We start from the raw sequence: 18,900 nt of genomic DNA on the forward strand, positions 1-18,900 counted from the left end.
GATAAAATATATTTTTAAAGAGTGTTGATTAGAAAGTAGAATGAGATATCAAAAGACATAGTAAGATGATCTCTAAATAAATGTGCTGATTTGGTTTTAATTATTATGTTTCTGTCAGTCCATGGCAAGCCCAGGATACCCATCAGCCGCTGGGGCTGTGCTTGCCATTATCGATTTTCACCTGACACATTCAGATAATACAGATTGTAATAATCTCAGTACACAACTCCCTATAATTCCATTAAAAACCAGTCTCCCAGCACCAAACATACATTTAATTTACATGACGCAAATTCCCCTTTCAGCTAAAAACAGGGTAAATGCAGTCCAATGTTTCTGTCCGTGATTAAATTCAGGGTTCATCTTGCTAGGTCTCTTTTAAAAGCCTAATTGTAATATATGCCATTAAGACAACAGTTGACTGGTGTTGACTAATTAACCTAAAGTGAATTACAATGTTCAGTTAAATTACTGTCTTAGTGCCCTACAAAACAGGGCTTTCACATTTTCAAAGCACGGTCTGTTTTTCATGCAACAATGGTTGCTAACTTTCTTTTTCCATGGATGTTTTAAATATCACCCAGTTTGGGCCACTTAGAAGCTATTTAATCACATGAGCTTCAGGTGAATTATGACAATGAGGTATATATTGCCCTTTGAACAAAACAATACTGTCCAGATAGGTTAGAAGGGTTAATGATGACATACGTGTCTGTCCTGGACACCAACACTCTATGGTACTATGTGTCTATGGTACACCCTGGTGTGGGATCTTAAAATATTAGCCCAATGGTGCATTGAAAATATTAAATGATGGTGTAACAACTGGAATGGTGTGGTATCAGTGGTGGCATCCATCCAGACTGATATACATTTCATTTCAGGGGATATCAGACACAAGTACCAAGGGAAGTATTCCAGGTCTGACAATTTAGGATAGAACACGTGTGATTCCTTTTAACGACATAGGTATAAGTCAAATATTTATCCCTTCAGGTGTTCCAACGCCAGGCCAATTTGTCTGTGCTTACATCATAACGTGTTACATGTCTTTGTAGCAGCAGGACTGGGTGATAAACATTGCATTCAAAAGTACCTCTAAGTTTTGCACTCCTCAAAATATTTAGCAACTGCATCTAGCACACACAGGCAAGGCTTTAACGTGTGGCAATCACATTTACAAATATAATAGCACTTCACGCAGAATTAAAAATGACATAAATCAAGGGAAACATCACCCACTCTGACAAAAACATGATCAGGATTAATACAGGAGTGTGTTGGTGGAATAGAGATAGATCCATACAACATACAAGATCAGTGACTAGGATCTGTCATCTAAACATTGTAAAATCCCACCAGAAACTCATTTTACATGTACTTCACATAAGAAGAAGCATTCCCAGCAAATTATAGACCCAGAGGAAAGAGAGAAATGACCAGGAAAATCTGGCATGGAATGTGCTATCAAGTAAGCAAAATTCATACATCCATATATAACTATCACATCACAAGACAAATTACACAGACCAATTTTGGCTCAGAATATACTTTCTTATAAAAATTATTCTGCAGTGGACGGCCATGTAAATAGTGGCCTTTGTTTTTCCTCTGTTAATCAGAGCATGTTCCTGGACAGTGAATGGAGGGGAAACGTGAGCCTGCTAGAACATGGGAAACGTGAGCCTTCTAGAACATGGGAAACGTGAGCCTTCGAGAACATGGGAAACGTGAGCCTTCGAGAACATGGGAAACGTGAGCCTTCGAGAACATGGGAAACGTGAGCCTTCGAGAACATGGGAAACGTGAGCCTTCGAGAACATGGGAAACGTGTTCATGCTCCACACTTCTGTCTACAGGCACCTTCGTTTGAAAAGGCAGGAGAGGGGGATGATAGTGAATACTAAAGAACCGAGTTGAAATGTAATGAAATAATTGAGTTTGAAAAGAAACCTGGATTTGACTGTGGTAAAACATGATACTTTGAGGAAAATAATGATTTGGATGAAATAATTGATTTTCGGTAAGCTAAATCACATGAATCACAGAGTAGATTAAATTATTGCCATCAGAAATGTCTGAACGTGTGAAATTCAGGGAAATATTTCAGGAATGTTTTACAAGTTGGCAGAGCTTATGAAATATTCACGAAATTGCGAGTACATGTACTATAAGCGCTGCATAAAATATTGAACATTTCAAAGTAATTGTTGGCATATTTGTAGTGAGCTTAGCATCTTTTGTCCACAAATGAATGCAACAATACACATATTACTTGATAACCTCTAGTGAACAGCAGTGGCTCTGTGCATCCCATTTTCATACCAACTGTTAATGTCATATCTTATTTATGCATACCACTGTCCCTTTTAATTAGCAATTTCAGGTCAGTGCAAAGCCCATCCTCCTCCAAGCTGTGGCAAGGCAGACGTATGAATGAAATGCCTTCAGTGTTATTTGATCGAAATTAGGCCATTACAGCCATAATCATAATGGCAACAGTCTTTACATAATGTATGCTCTCCAGAAACGATCCATCTTGGGGTGAAACAGAAACACTTGTATTGAGGAAGCAGCAGAAAAAAAATGAAAACACAAAAGCATAGATCTGTCTGGAAAAATAAAGTACCATGCTAGACAAGGTAATTAGAATGTAAGCTGGTCCCATCGTAGAAAAAAACTCAAGCTAGGCTTTTTTTGAACACATTAATGCTACAATTAATTATGATAATCGCTTCTGGGCATGAAAACAAACATCAATTTTAGAAAACCTGGCCTTGCACTACATCTACGAGATATATATATAAAAATATGTGTATACTGTTTAATTTTGGGACCACTTCTATAATAAATGGCTGAATTGATCTGGCATTACTGTTAAAACCAAAGACAAAGCAAAGTTAATAAAATTGATTGTCAATGGATTCGTATAAACATTTAAAATGCTCTCTCAGCTCCAAAGAAATTAGCTTAAGCTCTTGGGTTGGGTTCAAATAGCATAGTTTTTCTAACATACTCAAAACCATTCTAAAAGCTTCATTCAAGGTTCCTTTCATGGAGAACTGCATTCACAGCAAGCTGCTATTGTATTCCTATCTAATGCATTATGCTTTGTTGAATATTCATAGCTGCCTTGTCCAGAGCAAGGAGGGTGAAACAGACTGGGTCCTGGGAAAATTGTGGTGAAGTTGGGTTGAACAAGTCACAAAGCATTCTTCTGTGATTGCAACACATCTGCTGAAATCCCATCCAGACAGAGGGGCATTTCTAATGTCTGTCTGCACAGTCTATTTCTAGGATGTATTGTTGTATGTAACCCCTTGGCAAAAAAAAAAAAGAAAGAAAAGATGATCAGACTGACAATTTCAATTGGACTCATCTGCAAGCCACAGAGGGCCATGATTAGAAAGGGATAGTGAATATTGTGAACATAATATTCTGTTTAAATGCATTTTGTCTGAAGGATATGCATTCATAATATTGAAATATATCCATAGTGTCTCCATAGCAAGAAGTATACATGTTGTGCATGCTTATACATTTTTCAGGTGAATAAGCACAAAGTAACTTGAGGAGCACTGAGGAAAATGCCCAATAAAAACAGTTTAAGGACTGAAATATACCTTTTCCTAAGAGGAACTATGGGAGTCCTGATGTATCACATTACAAGAAAAACACTCCTCTGGGCCTTGTGTTTTTCCTGACCGGATCATTTGTTGTTCTTAGTTGCCATTTGATCTGTGGGATTAGTTACTGGTAATCTATGTTCCTTCAACTGAACTTTGAATCAGGATGGGCTAGCTTTGTTTAAATCCAGATACATGGCCATGCCCTACTCAGTAAAGTTAAAGCCTATACTTTTGAAAACAGACTGCATGCTGCAGTTGAAAAACTATGCATTTGAACAGACTTTTCAACCAATCATATAACCGTTTTTTCCCACAAACTAGCAAACTGAACAGATAGCAAGCAGCCTGGAATATTTATCTTAGTCAAGTTCAATACTTACACTTGATCATTATCATAATCTCTACCTGAATAATCTAATTATTCTACAATTAGATTAGACAATTATCAAGTTGTTGTTTTTTACATAAAAAAAAAAAAAAACATACACAATGCATGATTACCTCAAAGAGTTTATGCAATCGGTTTCTGTTGCTGTTCCTGTAAAGTACAGGCTGGAAATGTGATCCACTGTCCCACCTAGTGGCCAAGCTCCTAAATCAACGTTATATTATGAGTTCTCTCCTGATCTTACCCTGTGAGATGTCAGATGTTATGGATCTCTAACTGTTGACATCACCATTGGACCCTTGCTGGAGGGCTACATGACCAAAATGTACATACATTCTCCAGATGGAAGTTATTTTCTAGGAGCAAAATATAGATCGCTTAATCCGAAAGGTACGGAAGAAGGACAATTGGGTTGTATTCATTAGTGTACACCATTTCAAAGCGTACCAAAACGCTTTGCAATGGAAACTGAAAGTGAGTTTTTCTTATTAGACAAATTCAGATAGATCCATCGCCCATAAGTCATTTTTGTGCCTAATGAATACTACCCTCTAGTGCCATGGCAGAGCCAGGACAGGTTTTCATACAGATGGAGGGTCGGTACGATACTTCTCATGCCTGACAGATGACAGTGATTTATAATATTAAATATCCCTTAAGGAGTAATTAGAATGTCCTCAATCCGGTGTCCTAATTCATCACCCATTTAATTATGCATTGACAGATGTATATTTAGCTGTAAAGTTCTGTAACGATCTGAGGAATGGATAGAATAATGCTGATATGGATATGGTTGACATCACTTCAGATTGTTCGTGTTGCACTTTGGGGTTCGGTAGGTTTGCAAAAATCTATGTCTATCGGAATTGGGGGGGGGGGGTCCAAAAATCCAGGAGTCCTCCAACTGTGTTTTCTGGAAAACCTGGACATTGACACTTACTGGAGTTTTGAAACCCTGGGGTTGGGTAGGATTCTTCTCATACAGTACTTTATAGAAGGTATTTCCATGCCTTTGGGTTAAAAGGTTGAAGCCCCTCCTAAAGGAAAGGAAATGCAAACCAATATATGAGGGATTACTTTGAGATTCCATTGACAAACTATGTAACACAGTCATGTCAACTTGTGCCATGTTTGCCAAAAGAAGCAACAAGTACAGCAACTACATCAACTGCATGTACCGTCTCAAACAATTTCCCCACAAGAGGAGATGCTCACATACAGAGTGTACAAAACATTAGGAAAACCTTCCTAGTATTGAGTTGCATCCCCTTTTGCCCTCAGAACAGCCTCATTCCGTCGGGGCATGGCCTCTACAAGGCGTCAAAAGCGTTCCACATGGATGCTGGCCATGTTGACGACAATGCTTCCCACAGTTGTGTCAAGTTTGTTGGATATCCTTTGGGTGGTGGACCATTCTTGATACACACAGGAAAACCAAGCAGCGTTGCAGTTCCTGACACAAATCGGTGCACCTAGCACCATACCCCTTTCAAAGGCACTTAAATAAATACAGGCAGGCTCATAACTTACAAGTAGCCTCGGACTTCAGGCTTCAACAAGAATGGACTTGAAGGGGGACTCCCGAGTGACGCAGCGGTCTAAGACACTGCATCGCAGTGTTAGTACAGATCCTGGTTCGATTCCAGGATGTCCTTGTCCCATCGCACTCTAGCGACTCCTGTGGTGGGCCGGGCGCATGCACGCTAACACAGTCGCCAGGTGTACAGGGTTTCCTCCGAGACATTGGTGCGGCAAGCTTCCGGGTTAAGCAAAGAGTGTGTCAAGAAGCAGAGCGGCTTGGCAGGGTCGTGTTTCAGAGGACGCACGGCTCTCGACCTTCGCCTCTCCCGAGTCCGTATGGGAGTTGCAGCGATGGGACAAGACTAACTACCAATTAGGGAGAAAAAGGGGTAAAACATTTTTTTTTAAAGAATGGACTTGGTCACACGAGACCAGCTCAAAGGTGATGCCCAAACTTTATTGTGTGTAACAAGCAGGGCTTAGTTTAAGCCAAATGAAACAAATATAGCAAGGTAATCAGCAAAACGCTTTCAAATACATTCATAGAACTTCAGGGATGTAGTGCTGACAAAACACCATTTAAAGGACCACTCCTCAAACTGTAACATATCACTAATGCATTAGTAAAACTACTGACCATATTCATGAATTCGAATTTGGATTAATAGCTTTGTAAAAAATGAATTATGAGTGTTTATTCAGGTAGTCCCACCAAGGACATTGTTAGAGAAAGACAAAACGATCCTCACTCAAAAATGAAGTTCATACATGTCATTACAGACTAATGCACAACAAATCATATCTATTATAAACGTAATCATCTGTAGAAGCCTTTCACAACACACAAACGACAATGGGACACAGGATTACAGATCCCTCGCTGAGAAAAAATAAATGCACACTGGTTGAAATGTGTCTCTTTGACCTATTTTACAAGCCTTGATCTGTTTGTTTGAGGTATGAATGATGGATTAGTCCCTCTGTACTTTCAATGACTTGTATTGATCTCATATTGAGAACTAAGAAATTCAAAGTTCTGACACTAGGGTAAGAGACACATTGAAAAGTATGAGCACTTACAAGGGCAATACAACATAAAGATGTGTGAATGATTACATGTGTCAGACTCGCCATGCGGTACAAAGATCGCCAACTTTATGCAGACAGAAGACGTCGGGAGACCCAACTTCTTTGACGATTGAAACACATGATTCTCAGAATTCAAAAGAGTATCGAATTAACGGCATGCAACGCATTCGGTGCGTAGGCTAAATGTCATTTGACAACATATTTTCGTCCGTATCCTGTTTGGCTAGCACAACAAAGAAGAAGAAAAAGAGCAGACTGACCCAATACCCACATGGGAACCCATTCAGACAGGCAAAAGTGCAAAGGACGGGACATACCGTGGCATTAGTTGGTGGTAAAAGTGTTGCTACGCATGTCATTCCATAGCAGGATGTGATTTTACCTGTCAAAGCATCTCTTCGGAACAATGGAACCAGTCTTAATTAAGAGGGTCACCTTTTTCTCTCTAGGCCTCTCCTCCAACAGTGACTCCACACAGCAGAATATAAGAGCAGGATCTCCATTAAGCCATGTCATCAGCCTCCTCTGTCTCCTCGGTCTCCACTAGGCAGGCCTCGTCAGAGGTGGGAGCCCTGAACGGGGGGTGGTACTCGAACGATGCGAGGACGGCACCAAATTGGTGCTTCTGGTGCAGGAACCAAAAGACTGCCGAGATCCCCATGATGGCGACCACACTCAGAATGACCAGAGCTGAGAGCAGTGGACTAGTAGCTGAGCAGGACATAAACAATGCAGGGAGAGAGGTTACCATTGATCTTACTGTATGGCTATTTAAGAACAAAATAAAGGAAAAATGGCTTTGCTTCTCTTACCGGGTTTGCCGTTTTTCTCTGCTTCTGAAAAATAAATGAACAATATATTAGTGAAACATAACTAAAAATAACTAATATGAATGAAAATAACAACATCTGTATACACTTGTTGATCAAATTGTCAAAACAACACATGGCTGCTACAGTGGGCCTATGTCCGTCTATGTCGGCGGGAAATGACATTTTTCTGTGTTTGGAGGTTATTTGAAGGCCGCCCGCTGCGCACAGACGATGTTCGTTATGGGGTGTCCCGAGTAGAAAGACAAATGCTGCTGAAAAAAAAATACAAAAATAGGGCCTTACTTTCAGCAGTCTCACAGACCACTCCATTCTCTAGGTTTTCAACACAGCTGACTTTCTCCCACTCCCCTGTGGTGCTGTGCATTGCCACACAGGTGTCCATGGGAATCAAGTCAGGCGAGCTGGAGCTGTTCCCCCAGTTCTTAAAGCTCAGGCCCGTCTCATCTTGCCACTTAAAGTCCTCATCTTATCAAACAGAAAAAAACAAGACATCAAAATTTGAAAAATAGTAATTACTTCACTTATTCTCTCTCCCTCTGTTAATTTGACTTGTCTTTCCTTCATAAGCCAAACAAACCTTGTCTGAAAGAAATAAAGTTATGCACAGTCAAAATAACCCTGTTCGAAGAATACCAGTGGTGTCGGATTTTTTCCATATCATGTATAGATGCTTTTTATACTGGAAATCAAGTTCATAACTTCCCTTACTGGGCTGATGAAACAGCGGATTGCGCAGTCAGATGGAACAGAGTAAATCGGCTAAATCTATGACATTAAAATGCCTGTGGTAACTTGTGGAATAGACACCGGCTGGAATGTGCTTTTAACCAATCAGCATTCAGGATTAGACCCACCCATTGTATAATATGGATTATGCCAGCCGGTGACGTAACCACATTATGCGGTACAATCACATAATAGGGCAAAGTAGCCTTCATAATACAGAGGTGCCATAATTTCAGAATAAATATCAGTTCTTACTTACCGTCACTGTCATAATACATGCCCAACCACACATGGATGTTGCCTTTCCACACCTGTGGACTGTACTTGATGATGAAATCATTCTCCTCTGCACTTTGGACACTCACCAATTCTAAGAGACAACACAAGACAATCTGTTGCAATTGAAAAACAAACATTGAGAGTAGTTTAAAATGGTTAAATTAAATCAAAGCCTATCAGCCAAATCAGGAATGGGCAAATTTGAGGGGATGGGGGACACAAAAACGCTGAACTCATCATGGGGGCCACAGTGATTCACAGGTTTGCATACCTACATCCATACATGCAGTCAGAGCTGGCCTTAGCCTTCTTGGGGGGGGGGGGGGGGGGGGGGCACTAAGTGAAATTTACAAGACGAAAACTGCTTATGCACAAGCTAATTTCAAAATTGCACCTTGTGTATTCTACTACTCTAACTTTGAATAGTTGAGACCCCGACAGTTTTTTGTATAATTTGTTTTGTCTTTGGAAATTGATCCCTGGGCCTACAATGATTAAAAAAAGTTGCAACATATTGATGTCTTGTAAATACCATGTCCTGAGCAGAGAGACTTCGCAGCTGCAATCGTATAACTTTTAGCCATGTCTTCTTCTCCATGGACAAAGTGGTAGCATCTTTGTCCAAAAGGCACCCAGGTGCGCCCATCTGCAGGACAGTCTGTGGGGAGAATTAATCATTAGACAAAACCACTAGTCTCAATCCTCATTTTCAAACAATGTAAGGTGTCCCTGGTCCTAACCTAAATTTCCAACAGCTCACCGAAAACAAGTCAAGCAAGAGCCACCAGTGTTATCAGTTGGGATGTGCTTGGTGTAACAGAGTTAAGAACACTCCACAGCTAGATTGAAAGGTCGCGGATGGAGCCTTCCGATTGGTACCTTTTGGGTGGCTCAAACCGTTGGAAAGTTGTCAAGGTTTGTTATGTGTGTTAAGAAAGCAGAGTTCCCAAGTTCGAGCCAGTTATGAGCTGAATTAAAGTGACATGACATCCATGTTGAGCTGCTAAGCAAGCAACATGACATACATAACAGTGATGCCGTGATCCGGATGCGCAAATGGGCTCAGCTCAACAGCTGGGTTCGCTGTGTAGCGAGTTTAAAGAAGGTGAGTGTAACGGAGTACCGTAAGCCTACTCCACAGCTAGCTTGAAATGTCACGGATGGAGCCATCCAATTGGTACCTTTTGGGTGGCTCAAACCGTTGGAAATGTGTGAATCAGCGGAGGGCGGTCACCTGTGTTAGCAAAGCAGGGGTCCCGAGTTCGAACCAGGGTGGTACTCGCTAAGCAAGCAACGTGAAGCTGTAACACCGATAAACAAGGATGTTTGGAGTGATTCTTCACAAAACCCCAGACACAATATTTATCCATCGAATAGTCCTTTGGAGGAAGGATTGTTGACATTTGTATCTAAAAGCATAATTGAGAAATACTTTATCGAAGCTGGTCTATTTATGACATTTAAGACTCCATAGTGTTATAGTGTTCTATAGGTGCTACAAAGTGTCAGATTAAACTTTACCGCTTGCTCTAATAGGAGTAGTATTTTGATTTCGAAAACTTTTTTTTACATTTAATTTATGAATATTCCAAAATATAAACATGAATATTGAAAATAGTTTTGATTTGGCTAATTTTTCTATTTTTTAAAGAACATAATATACTCTACTTGCAAGTGGGATCTCTGCTGCTTTTAGAGTTACAGGTATGACCCAATTTGTATGCATTACCAACAGAGTGAATGTGAATTTTTTTTTTTTTTAAATGGTCACCGCTGTCATTGCACAGGATGCTCAATGATGCAAGTAAAAGGAGGGTTGGGATTGGTTACATTGCCTACCATGCCAATTTATACGTTTTTATTTTTTATTTTTTTTATATAACCTTTATTTAACTAGTCAGCAAGTCAGTTAAGAACAAATTCGCATTTACAATCACGGCCTACACCGGCCAAACCCGAACAACGCTGAGCCAATTGTGCACCGCCATATGGGACTACCAATTACGGCCGTTGTGATACAGCCTGGATTCGAACCAGGGTGTCTGTAGTGACACATCTAGCTCTGAGATGCAGTGCCTTAGACCTCTGCATCACTCGGGAGCCCAAAGTAATCGACGAGGATGGGATAAAATAGGCCATAACCTTAAAACTAGCAGTGATCCCACTCTTTTTTTTCTGTGTTTCTTGAGGAATCACGTACTTTTTTTAAAAGCAAGAGAAGCATTAAGTACTTTTAAAGCCACCGTCTGGATGTTGTCCAGTAATTTCAAATAATTAAATATACCCTTTAAATTGAATGTATATATATACACCTTCGTGAGATTAGTGCAATTGCATTATCTTGTCAGATAGAAATCAAGTGTCATGTCAGCGAAAATGTCATGGAGTAAATTGTTTGTTTACATTTTGTAGGTGGGCCCACTTTGACATTATGCACATTTTACAGAAGACGATTTGAAGACTAGGCTACACTGCCTTGCTACCTTTGGAAATTATGTGGACACATATTGTTTGCTTCAACAGTATACCTCGATGTCTGAATTATAACGTACATTGTTCCAAGCCAAATTATGAGGGCAGCTTTATTTGTTTCTAATAAATACTAGAATATTTGGCATGTAACCGAATGAAAATATAAATCCCTATAAAAAACACATGCCGACAAGAAAATCGTCAGCAATGTTTCAATGTCGTTCAGTGAACTTTTGTCGAAATGTTATCCCGTTACACGTTTAAACTGAAAGCACAACAAATACTTCAACTTTCTCGAACAACACGAAGTGAGCATTTCCCATCCACTTAATATAATAACATTAAACAATAGTTAATTATCTCAACTTACCACCAGCTAAAGTAGATTGCCAATAAACAACAACGAAAAGGAGATTGCATAAGGATAAGGGGCGAAGGTGCCATTTCTTCATTGACTCCATGTCCGCGAACTCCAACTCATGGCTCCGAAGTTTTTCAGAGCTTCATACGTCAGCATCTCACATTGAAATGTAACCCCACCTCTAGAGTGCCCGAATTATCATGCTCCCTCAAAAAGTAGACGGGAGCAAAGTTCAGACTCAAGAGTGGTTGAAGCGTGTCTAAACAAATGATCATGCTGTAACTAATTTGTGAATTGCATGATATTGCTTAGCTGCATACTGTTGACATTATTAGTGAAGTTGAAGAATAGCATTACGTCGATTACATTCGATTTCATTTTCAATTGCTTTATTATGGATTGTGGAGAAGGATATTTGGTTATGTTTTGTTTTGCCACAGGAGTAGGGGCCCCATGAGGATATTGGTTTGGAGAATAACCCATAAAGCCTCTAGATGGTGCCATAACTGCATAAATGTCTAGATTTCAGTGATTGCAACCCAGTGGTATCACATTCTGCCTAGAGTGCCTCTTTATGTTTTGAAAAATATACAGTCACACAGGAACATATTTTTACATAAATTCAACTGAAATTAATGAGCAATTGGATGTAAATATGAAGCACAATAAATTCCATTAAGTTGTAGGTTGAATAGCCCAATCCTTACTTGTAGGCCTACCATGACTCAAATGATGAATAACATTATTGTCTCATTAATTAATGCAAAACTCCCAGTGATTCTGCTGAGTTGACCAGGATATGGCTGAAAAAACAAGATGTGAGACTTGAAGAAGTGAGAAGACCGTTGGTGAGAGCTGGAATGGCAGAGTGCTCAGTGGGGTACGTGAAAGCCAGTTCTAGACAAAAGAAGATTAGAGACACTGCATTAATAAATAAGACCAAATCAACAGGGAGCATAGACGCAATGTCTGCTGCATGTCCACTCCAAAAGTTCTTTGGCGATGCCAGAAATTATTTTGGGGTTTAATAACATCCAATCTGCATAGTTGGGACTTGGAAGATATTTAATATAAGTCACCACACTAGCTATGGACAAGACTGTGATTGATATCTCACACGTACTTAATATGTAGGGGAGAATGGGGTAAATTGAGAATATCTTTATTCAGCGTTAGTCTGTCAAGGGAAATATATATTTTTTTCTAACAAAGATATCTACATATATTTCAGGATGTTGTGTATCCCTAGAAAGAATCACAATTAATGTAAGCATTACAATTCCAAAAAAGTTGTGTCTTGGCACGTATGGGGTAAATTGTGCCTCAAGACAGGGTAAGTTAAGCCACCTACACATTTCTATACTCAATGTAATAATACCAACATCGTTATTTCCCAAACACAATTCAACACAATCACACTGTTTTTTTTTTGTCTTTAATCATTTTAAGCACCTTTTAACAAAGGCTTAACACCTAACAAACACTTTGTACTTAAAAAAACACTTTTAACATAGCCCAGGCCCTGTTGGTACCTCATATCCCAGAGATAATGCCTTGCGTTATGCCAGGGAAGAAAACACTTACATTTGCTCAACTTGCTTTTGGCTCAACCATTGGCTCAACTTATCCCAATAGACTGTCACATGGCTATAGAAATGGAAACATTGTGATTTTAGAGACACAAAGTAACAATAGCCTATGATTAAAGGGACTGCAGTCAATCTATTACTAGGCTCACTCCGTCATCATCATTATCATTAGGCTATTTACATCATTCAAATACAATCTAATCACATGCACAATTCAATAACCCTCCATTCATTCATTGACATCGGTGAGGAGAGATATATTGGTTTTAACAACAACATATATCTAGGACCAAGTTTGCTTGCGTCTTGCCTGCGTCTATTTGCAAAGAAAATACATTATTTATAGCTCTAGATATAGTATAGGCTGTTTTTAGCCTTCAGCCTTCATATACTGTAACCATATGAATGAATTGATAGACAATATTCTGGTGAGATGAGGGCAGTGAACTATTGAACTATTAACAGAATATATTTACAAAAGAATACACACACACACACACACACACACACACACACACACACAATCAAGGGTTTTTCTTTAGTTTTGCAATTTTCTACATTGTAGAATAATAGTGAAGACATCAAATCTATGAAATAACAAATATGGAATCATGCAGTAACCAAAAAAGTGTTAATAAACAAATCAAAATATGTTTTAAGTTTGAGATTCTTCAAAGTAGCAACACTTTGGGTGGGCCATCATTGTAAATAAGAATTTGTTCTTAACTGACTCGCCTAGTTAAATAAGGGTTATATAAAAAAAAACATTTAAAAATAATTTGGCTTGATGACAGCTTTGCAAACTCTTGGCATTCTCTCAGCCAGCTTCACGAGGAGTTCCCACATATGCTGAGCACTTTTTGGCAGCTTTTTCTTCACTCTGCGGTCCACTCTGCAAGGTCATCTGATGCAGCACTCCATCACTCTCCTTCTTGGTCAAATAGCCCTTACACCGCCTGGAGGTTTGTTGGGTCATTGTCCTGTTGAAAAACAAATTATAGTCCCACTAAGCACAAACCAGGTGGTAGCCATGCTGGTTAAGTCTTCCTTGAATTGTCACCAGCAAAGCACCCCCACAGCATCACACCTCCTCCTCCATGCTTCACTGTGGGAATCACACATGCTGAGATCATCCGTTCACCTACTCTGCGTCTCACAAAGACAAGGCGGTTGGAACCAAAAATCTCAAATTTGGACTCATCAGACCAAAGGACAGACTTCCACCTGTCTAATGTCCATTGCTCATGTTTCTTGGCTCAAGCAAGTCTCTTATTATTACTGGCGTCCTTCAGTAGTGGTTTCTTTTCAGCAATTCGACCATGAAGGCCTGATTCACTCAGTCTCCTCTGAACAGTTGATGTTGAGATGTGTATGTTAGTTGAACTCTGTGAAGCATTTATTTGGGCTGCAATCTGGTGCAGTTACAGTGCCTTGCGAAAGTATTCGGCCCCCTTGAACTTTGCGACCTTTTGCCACATTTCAGGCTTCAAACATAAAGATATAAAACTGTATTTTTTTGTGAAGAATCAACAACAAGTGGGACACAATCATGAAGTGGAACGACATTTATTGGATATTTCAAACTTTGTTAACAAATCAAAAACTGAAAAATTGGGCGTGCAAAATTATTCAGCCCCTTTACTTTCAGTGCAGCAAACTCTCTCCAGAAGTTCAGTGAGGATCTCTGAATGATCCAATGTTGACCTAAATGACTAATGATGATAAATACAATACACCTGTGTGTAATTAAGTCTCCGTATAAATGCACCTGCACTGTGATAGTCTCAGAGGTCCGTTAAAAGCGCAGAGAGCATCATGAAGAACAAGGAACACACCAGGCAGGTCCGAGATACTGTTGTGAAGAAGTTTAAAGCCGGATTTGGATACAAAAAGATTTCCCAAGCTTTAAACATCCCAAGGAGCACTGTGCAAGCGATAATATTGAAATGGAAGGAGTATCAGACCACTGCAAATCTACCAAGACCTGGCCGTCCCTCTAAACTTTCAGCTCATACAAGGAGAAGACTGATCAGAGATGCAGCCAAGAGGCCCATGATCACTCTGGATGAACTGCAGAGATCTACAGCTGAGGTGGGAGACTCTGTCCATAGGACAACAATCAGTCGTATATTGCACAAATCTGGCCTTTATGGAAGAGTGGCAAGAAGAAAGCCATTTCTTAGAGATATCCATAAAAAGTGTTGTTTAAAGTTTGCCACAAGCCACCTGGGAGACACACCAAACATGTGGAAGAAGGTGCTCTGGTCAGATGAAACCAAAATTGAACTTTTTGGCAACAATGCAAAACGTTATGTTTGGCGTAAAAGCAACACAGCTGAACACACCATCCCCACTGTCAAACATGGTGGTGGCAGCATCATGGTTTGGGCCTGCTTTTCTTCAGCAGGGACAGGGAAGATGGTTAAAATTGATGGGAAGATGGATGGAGCCAAATACAGGACCATTCTGGAAGAAAACCTGATGGAGTCTGCAAAAGACCTGAGACTGGGACGGAGATTTGTCTTCCAACAAGACAATGATCCAAAACATAAAGCAAAATCTACAATAGAATGGTTCAAAAATAAACATATCCAGGTGTTAGAATGGCCAAGTCAAAGTCCAGACCTGAATCCAATCGAGAATCTGTGGAAAGAACTGAAAACTGCTGTTCAAATGCTCTCCATCCAACCTCACTGAGCTCGAGCTGTTTTGCAAGGAGGAATGGGAAAAAATGTCAGTCTCTCCATGTGCAAAACTGATAGAGACATACCCCAAGCGACTTACATCTGTAATCACAGCAAAAGGTGGCGCTACAAAGTACTAACTTAAGGGGGCTGAATAATTTTGCACGCCCAATTTTTCAGTTTTTGATTTGTTAAAAAAGTTTGAAATATCCAATAAATGTCGTTCCACTTCATGATTGTGTCCCACTTGTTGTTGATTCTTCACAAAAAAATACAGTTTTATATCTTTATGTTTGAAGCCTGAAATGTGGCAAAAGGTCGCAAAGTTCAAGGGGGCCGAATACTTTCGCAAGGCACTGTAACTTTAATGAACTTATCCTCTGCGGCAGAGGTAACTCTGGGTCTTCCTTTCCTGTTCAGCCCTCATGAGAGCCGGTTTCATCATAATGCTTGATGGTTTTTGCGACTGCCCTTGAAGAAACTTCTAAAGTTCATGAAATGTTCTGTATTGACTGACCTTCATGTCTTAAAGTAATGATGGACTTTCATTTCTTTTTGCTTATTTGAGCTGTTCTCAAATCAAATCATCATATCAAATTGTATTGGTCCCATACACATGGTTAGTAGATGTTATTGCGAGTGTAGCGAAATTCTTGTGCTTCTAGTTCTGAGAGTACAGCAATATCTAACAAGTAATCAAAAAATTCCACAACTACCTAATACACACACATCTAAGTAAAGGGATGGAATAAGAATATGTACACATAAATACATGGATGAGCAATGACCGAGCGGCATATTTCTTGCCAAAATATGGATTTGATCTTTTACCAAGTAGGGCTATCTTCTGTATACCACCACTACATTGTCACAACACAATTGATTGGCTGAAACGCATTAAGAAGGAAAGACATTCCACAAAGGAACTTTTATAAGGTACACCTGTTAATTTAAATGCATTCCAGGACTACCTCATGAAGCTGGTTGAGAGAATGCCAAGAGTGTGCAAAGCTGTCATCAAGGCAAAGGGTGGCTACTTTGAAGAATATCAAATATAAAGTATATTTTGGTTACTACACTTTTTTGGTTAATACATGATTCCATATGTGTTATTTCATCGTGTTGATATCTTCACTATTATTTTACAATGTAAAAAGTAAAAATAAGGAAAAACCCTTGAATGAGTAGGTGTGTCCTAACTTTTGATTGGTACTGTATCTATATATCTAAAATATTCTGCCCATACCAATACATTTATTTTAGGCCATAACTGAACCAACTGCATAACTGTAGGCTATATAAACAATATTTTGCCCATATCAACGAATTTATAGGCCTATACAATATTTATAGCCATACGTGATTGAATGAAAAGCAGTAAACATACCTGCCCACATGAACGAATGTAGGCCTATATAAAATATAAATAGCCATGCACGATTTAATGAAGAGCAGTAAACATTGTTTCACATTCTTTAATAACAAACTCATGAACACAACCAGACAATAGTAAACATGCACAACATTCTTTCACATTCTTTAGTATCATCCTTAAGATTGCGACAATCTAAGTAACATAATAAAAAAAAAACATCAGTTTAAGCTAGATATGTCTGTTTTTTTTACATGGGCTGTGTCTCAATCCTCCGCATCCGTACATTGGTGGAAGGCAGGGACGCTCCAGTACATTGGTGGAAGACAGGGACGCTCCAGTACATTGGTGGAAGGCAGGGACGCTCCAGTACATTGGTGGAAGACAGGGACGTTCCAGTACATTGGTGGAAGACAGGGACGCTCCAGTACATTGGTGGAAGACAGGGACGCTCCAGTACATTGGTGGAAGACAGGGACGCTCCAGTACATTGGTGGAAGACAGGGACGCTCCAGTACATTGGTGGAAGACAGGGACGCTCCAGTACATTGGTGGAAGACAGGGACGCTCCAGTACATTGGTGGAAGGCAGGGACGCTCCAGTACATTGGTGGAAGGCAGGGACGCTCCAGTACATTGGTGGAAGACAGGGACGCTCCAGTACATTGGTGGAAGGCAGGGACGCTCCAGTACATTGGTGGAAGGCAGGGACTCTCCAGTACATTGGTGGAAGGCAGGGACGCTCCAGTACAGTAGAAGGCGGTAATCCACCATAACGTTGGATGCCAACAGCCGATAAACCCCACAGAAGAGGAAGAGGCGGGGGCGACAACTGTAGCTGGTACACACCGGTAGAATGTCCTTTGCCCCTGCCTGTCAGGGACTGTTTTCCCTCAGTTATGTTAATGACGCCAGGGACGGTGTTCAGCGAACAACATTGTGTGCTAGCTTAGCCAGCTGCTCCTAAGGAGTACCCAGAAGGCAGGAGGCAGGGGCGACGCCGTGTCCTAGCTAGCTAACCATCAAGCTAGCTAGTGCACAGTGGTGCTAGCACACAGTGTCACCCAGTCTCCCACCTGCTGTGTACCGGTAGCTAGCGGTAGCCGGGGGCAACACCTGTAGACAGTGTCCTTTGCCCTCGCCTGTCAGGTACGGTTTTGTCCGGTACACAGCAGGGAGGTGGTCTTCTCACAGAAACGTCTGTAGTGTCCAAACGGTTTGGCCTACGGACTCTCGCGAACACGATGGTGTTCTCCTTTTTGCTCCACATCCCCCTCAAGTCCCACAGGACTCATCTGAAGCCGGTAACGCTGATGTGCCAACTTCTGTCTGTAGCGTCCGAACTGTTTGGGCTACACTGTGGAAAGGGGAGACTCTCACGAACACGATGGTGTTCTCCGTTTTGCTCTATGATCTCCACAAGAGTCACGTGTCCCATACGAATGGATGAAAATACAGGGGTAGTTTTGTGCCAACAAAAATAAGGGGTTAAATATGCATCCAAAAAAACTCAAATATTTCTTGAGGTTTCTTATATCTCCTAGTATATAGGACAGACACTTCAAAAACGTATTCCTTATGATTCATTTTTTTGCTGTTCTTTATGCCATTCATGAAAGTGTTGTTCAATGTGTTTCTATGGGCTATAGCAGTAAAGGCTCAATATTTCTTTGATACCTAAAGGGGTCCTAAAATTCAAAATCAAATACCTAAATGATCCATGGTACTGTAGGACCATCTTAAAACAATTCCATATCTTAGCTTAGTAGAAACCTCCCCCAATGGCTTAGACTTTTAGAGGTTAATAGCAATAGGCTACAACTGGCTTCACAGCTTCACTGTAAAAATAGAATGCATTGCAGCGGTACTTTGAACATTTGGACAATATTAGTCCACACAGCCAGAAGGATGCACTTTCACGCTAGGTTTAAGATGTCATATTGAAGCTTATAGAGACC

General features: G+C 40.3%; 1 protein-coding gene across 2 annotated transcripts; it reads right to left on the reverse strand.

Annotated features, from left to right (window-relative positions):
- Nucleotides 1–5,969: 5,969 nt before the first annotated feature.
- On the reverse strand, nt 5,970–11,576 carry LOC139397401 (CD302 antigen-like). 2 transcript variants are annotated; one of them, XM_071144137.1, is made up of 6 exons: nt 11,308–11,576; nt 8,998–9,123; nt 8,446–8,556; nt 7,743–7,925; nt 7,440–7,463; nt 5,970–7,338 (listed from the first exon to the last, which is right to left on the reverse strand). In XM_071144137.1, the coding sequence occupies exons 1-6, from the start codon at nt 11,396–11,398 to the stop codon at nt 7,130–7,132; spliced, it is 744 nt and encodes a 247-aa protein (XP_071000238.1). In that variant the 5' UTR covers nt 11,399–11,576; the 3' UTR covers nt 5,970–7,129. The 2 variants fall into 2 exon arrangements, with proteins under 2 accessions (XP_071000238.1, XP_071000243.1); XM_071144142.1 differs by having other exon boundaries at nt 7,440–7,460; nt 11,308–11,482.
- Between the last annotated feature and the right edge of the window lie 7,324 nt (nt 11,577–18,900).

This window comes from Oncorhynchus clarkii, chromosome 3, assembly GCF_045791955.1.
Source record: "Oncorhynchus clarkii lewisi isolate Uvic-CL-2024 chromosome 3, UVic_Ocla_1.0, whole genome shotgun sequence".
Lineage (NCBI taxonomy): Eukaryota > Metazoa > Chordata > Actinopteri > Salmoniformes > Salmonidae > Oncorhynchus > Oncorhynchus clarkii.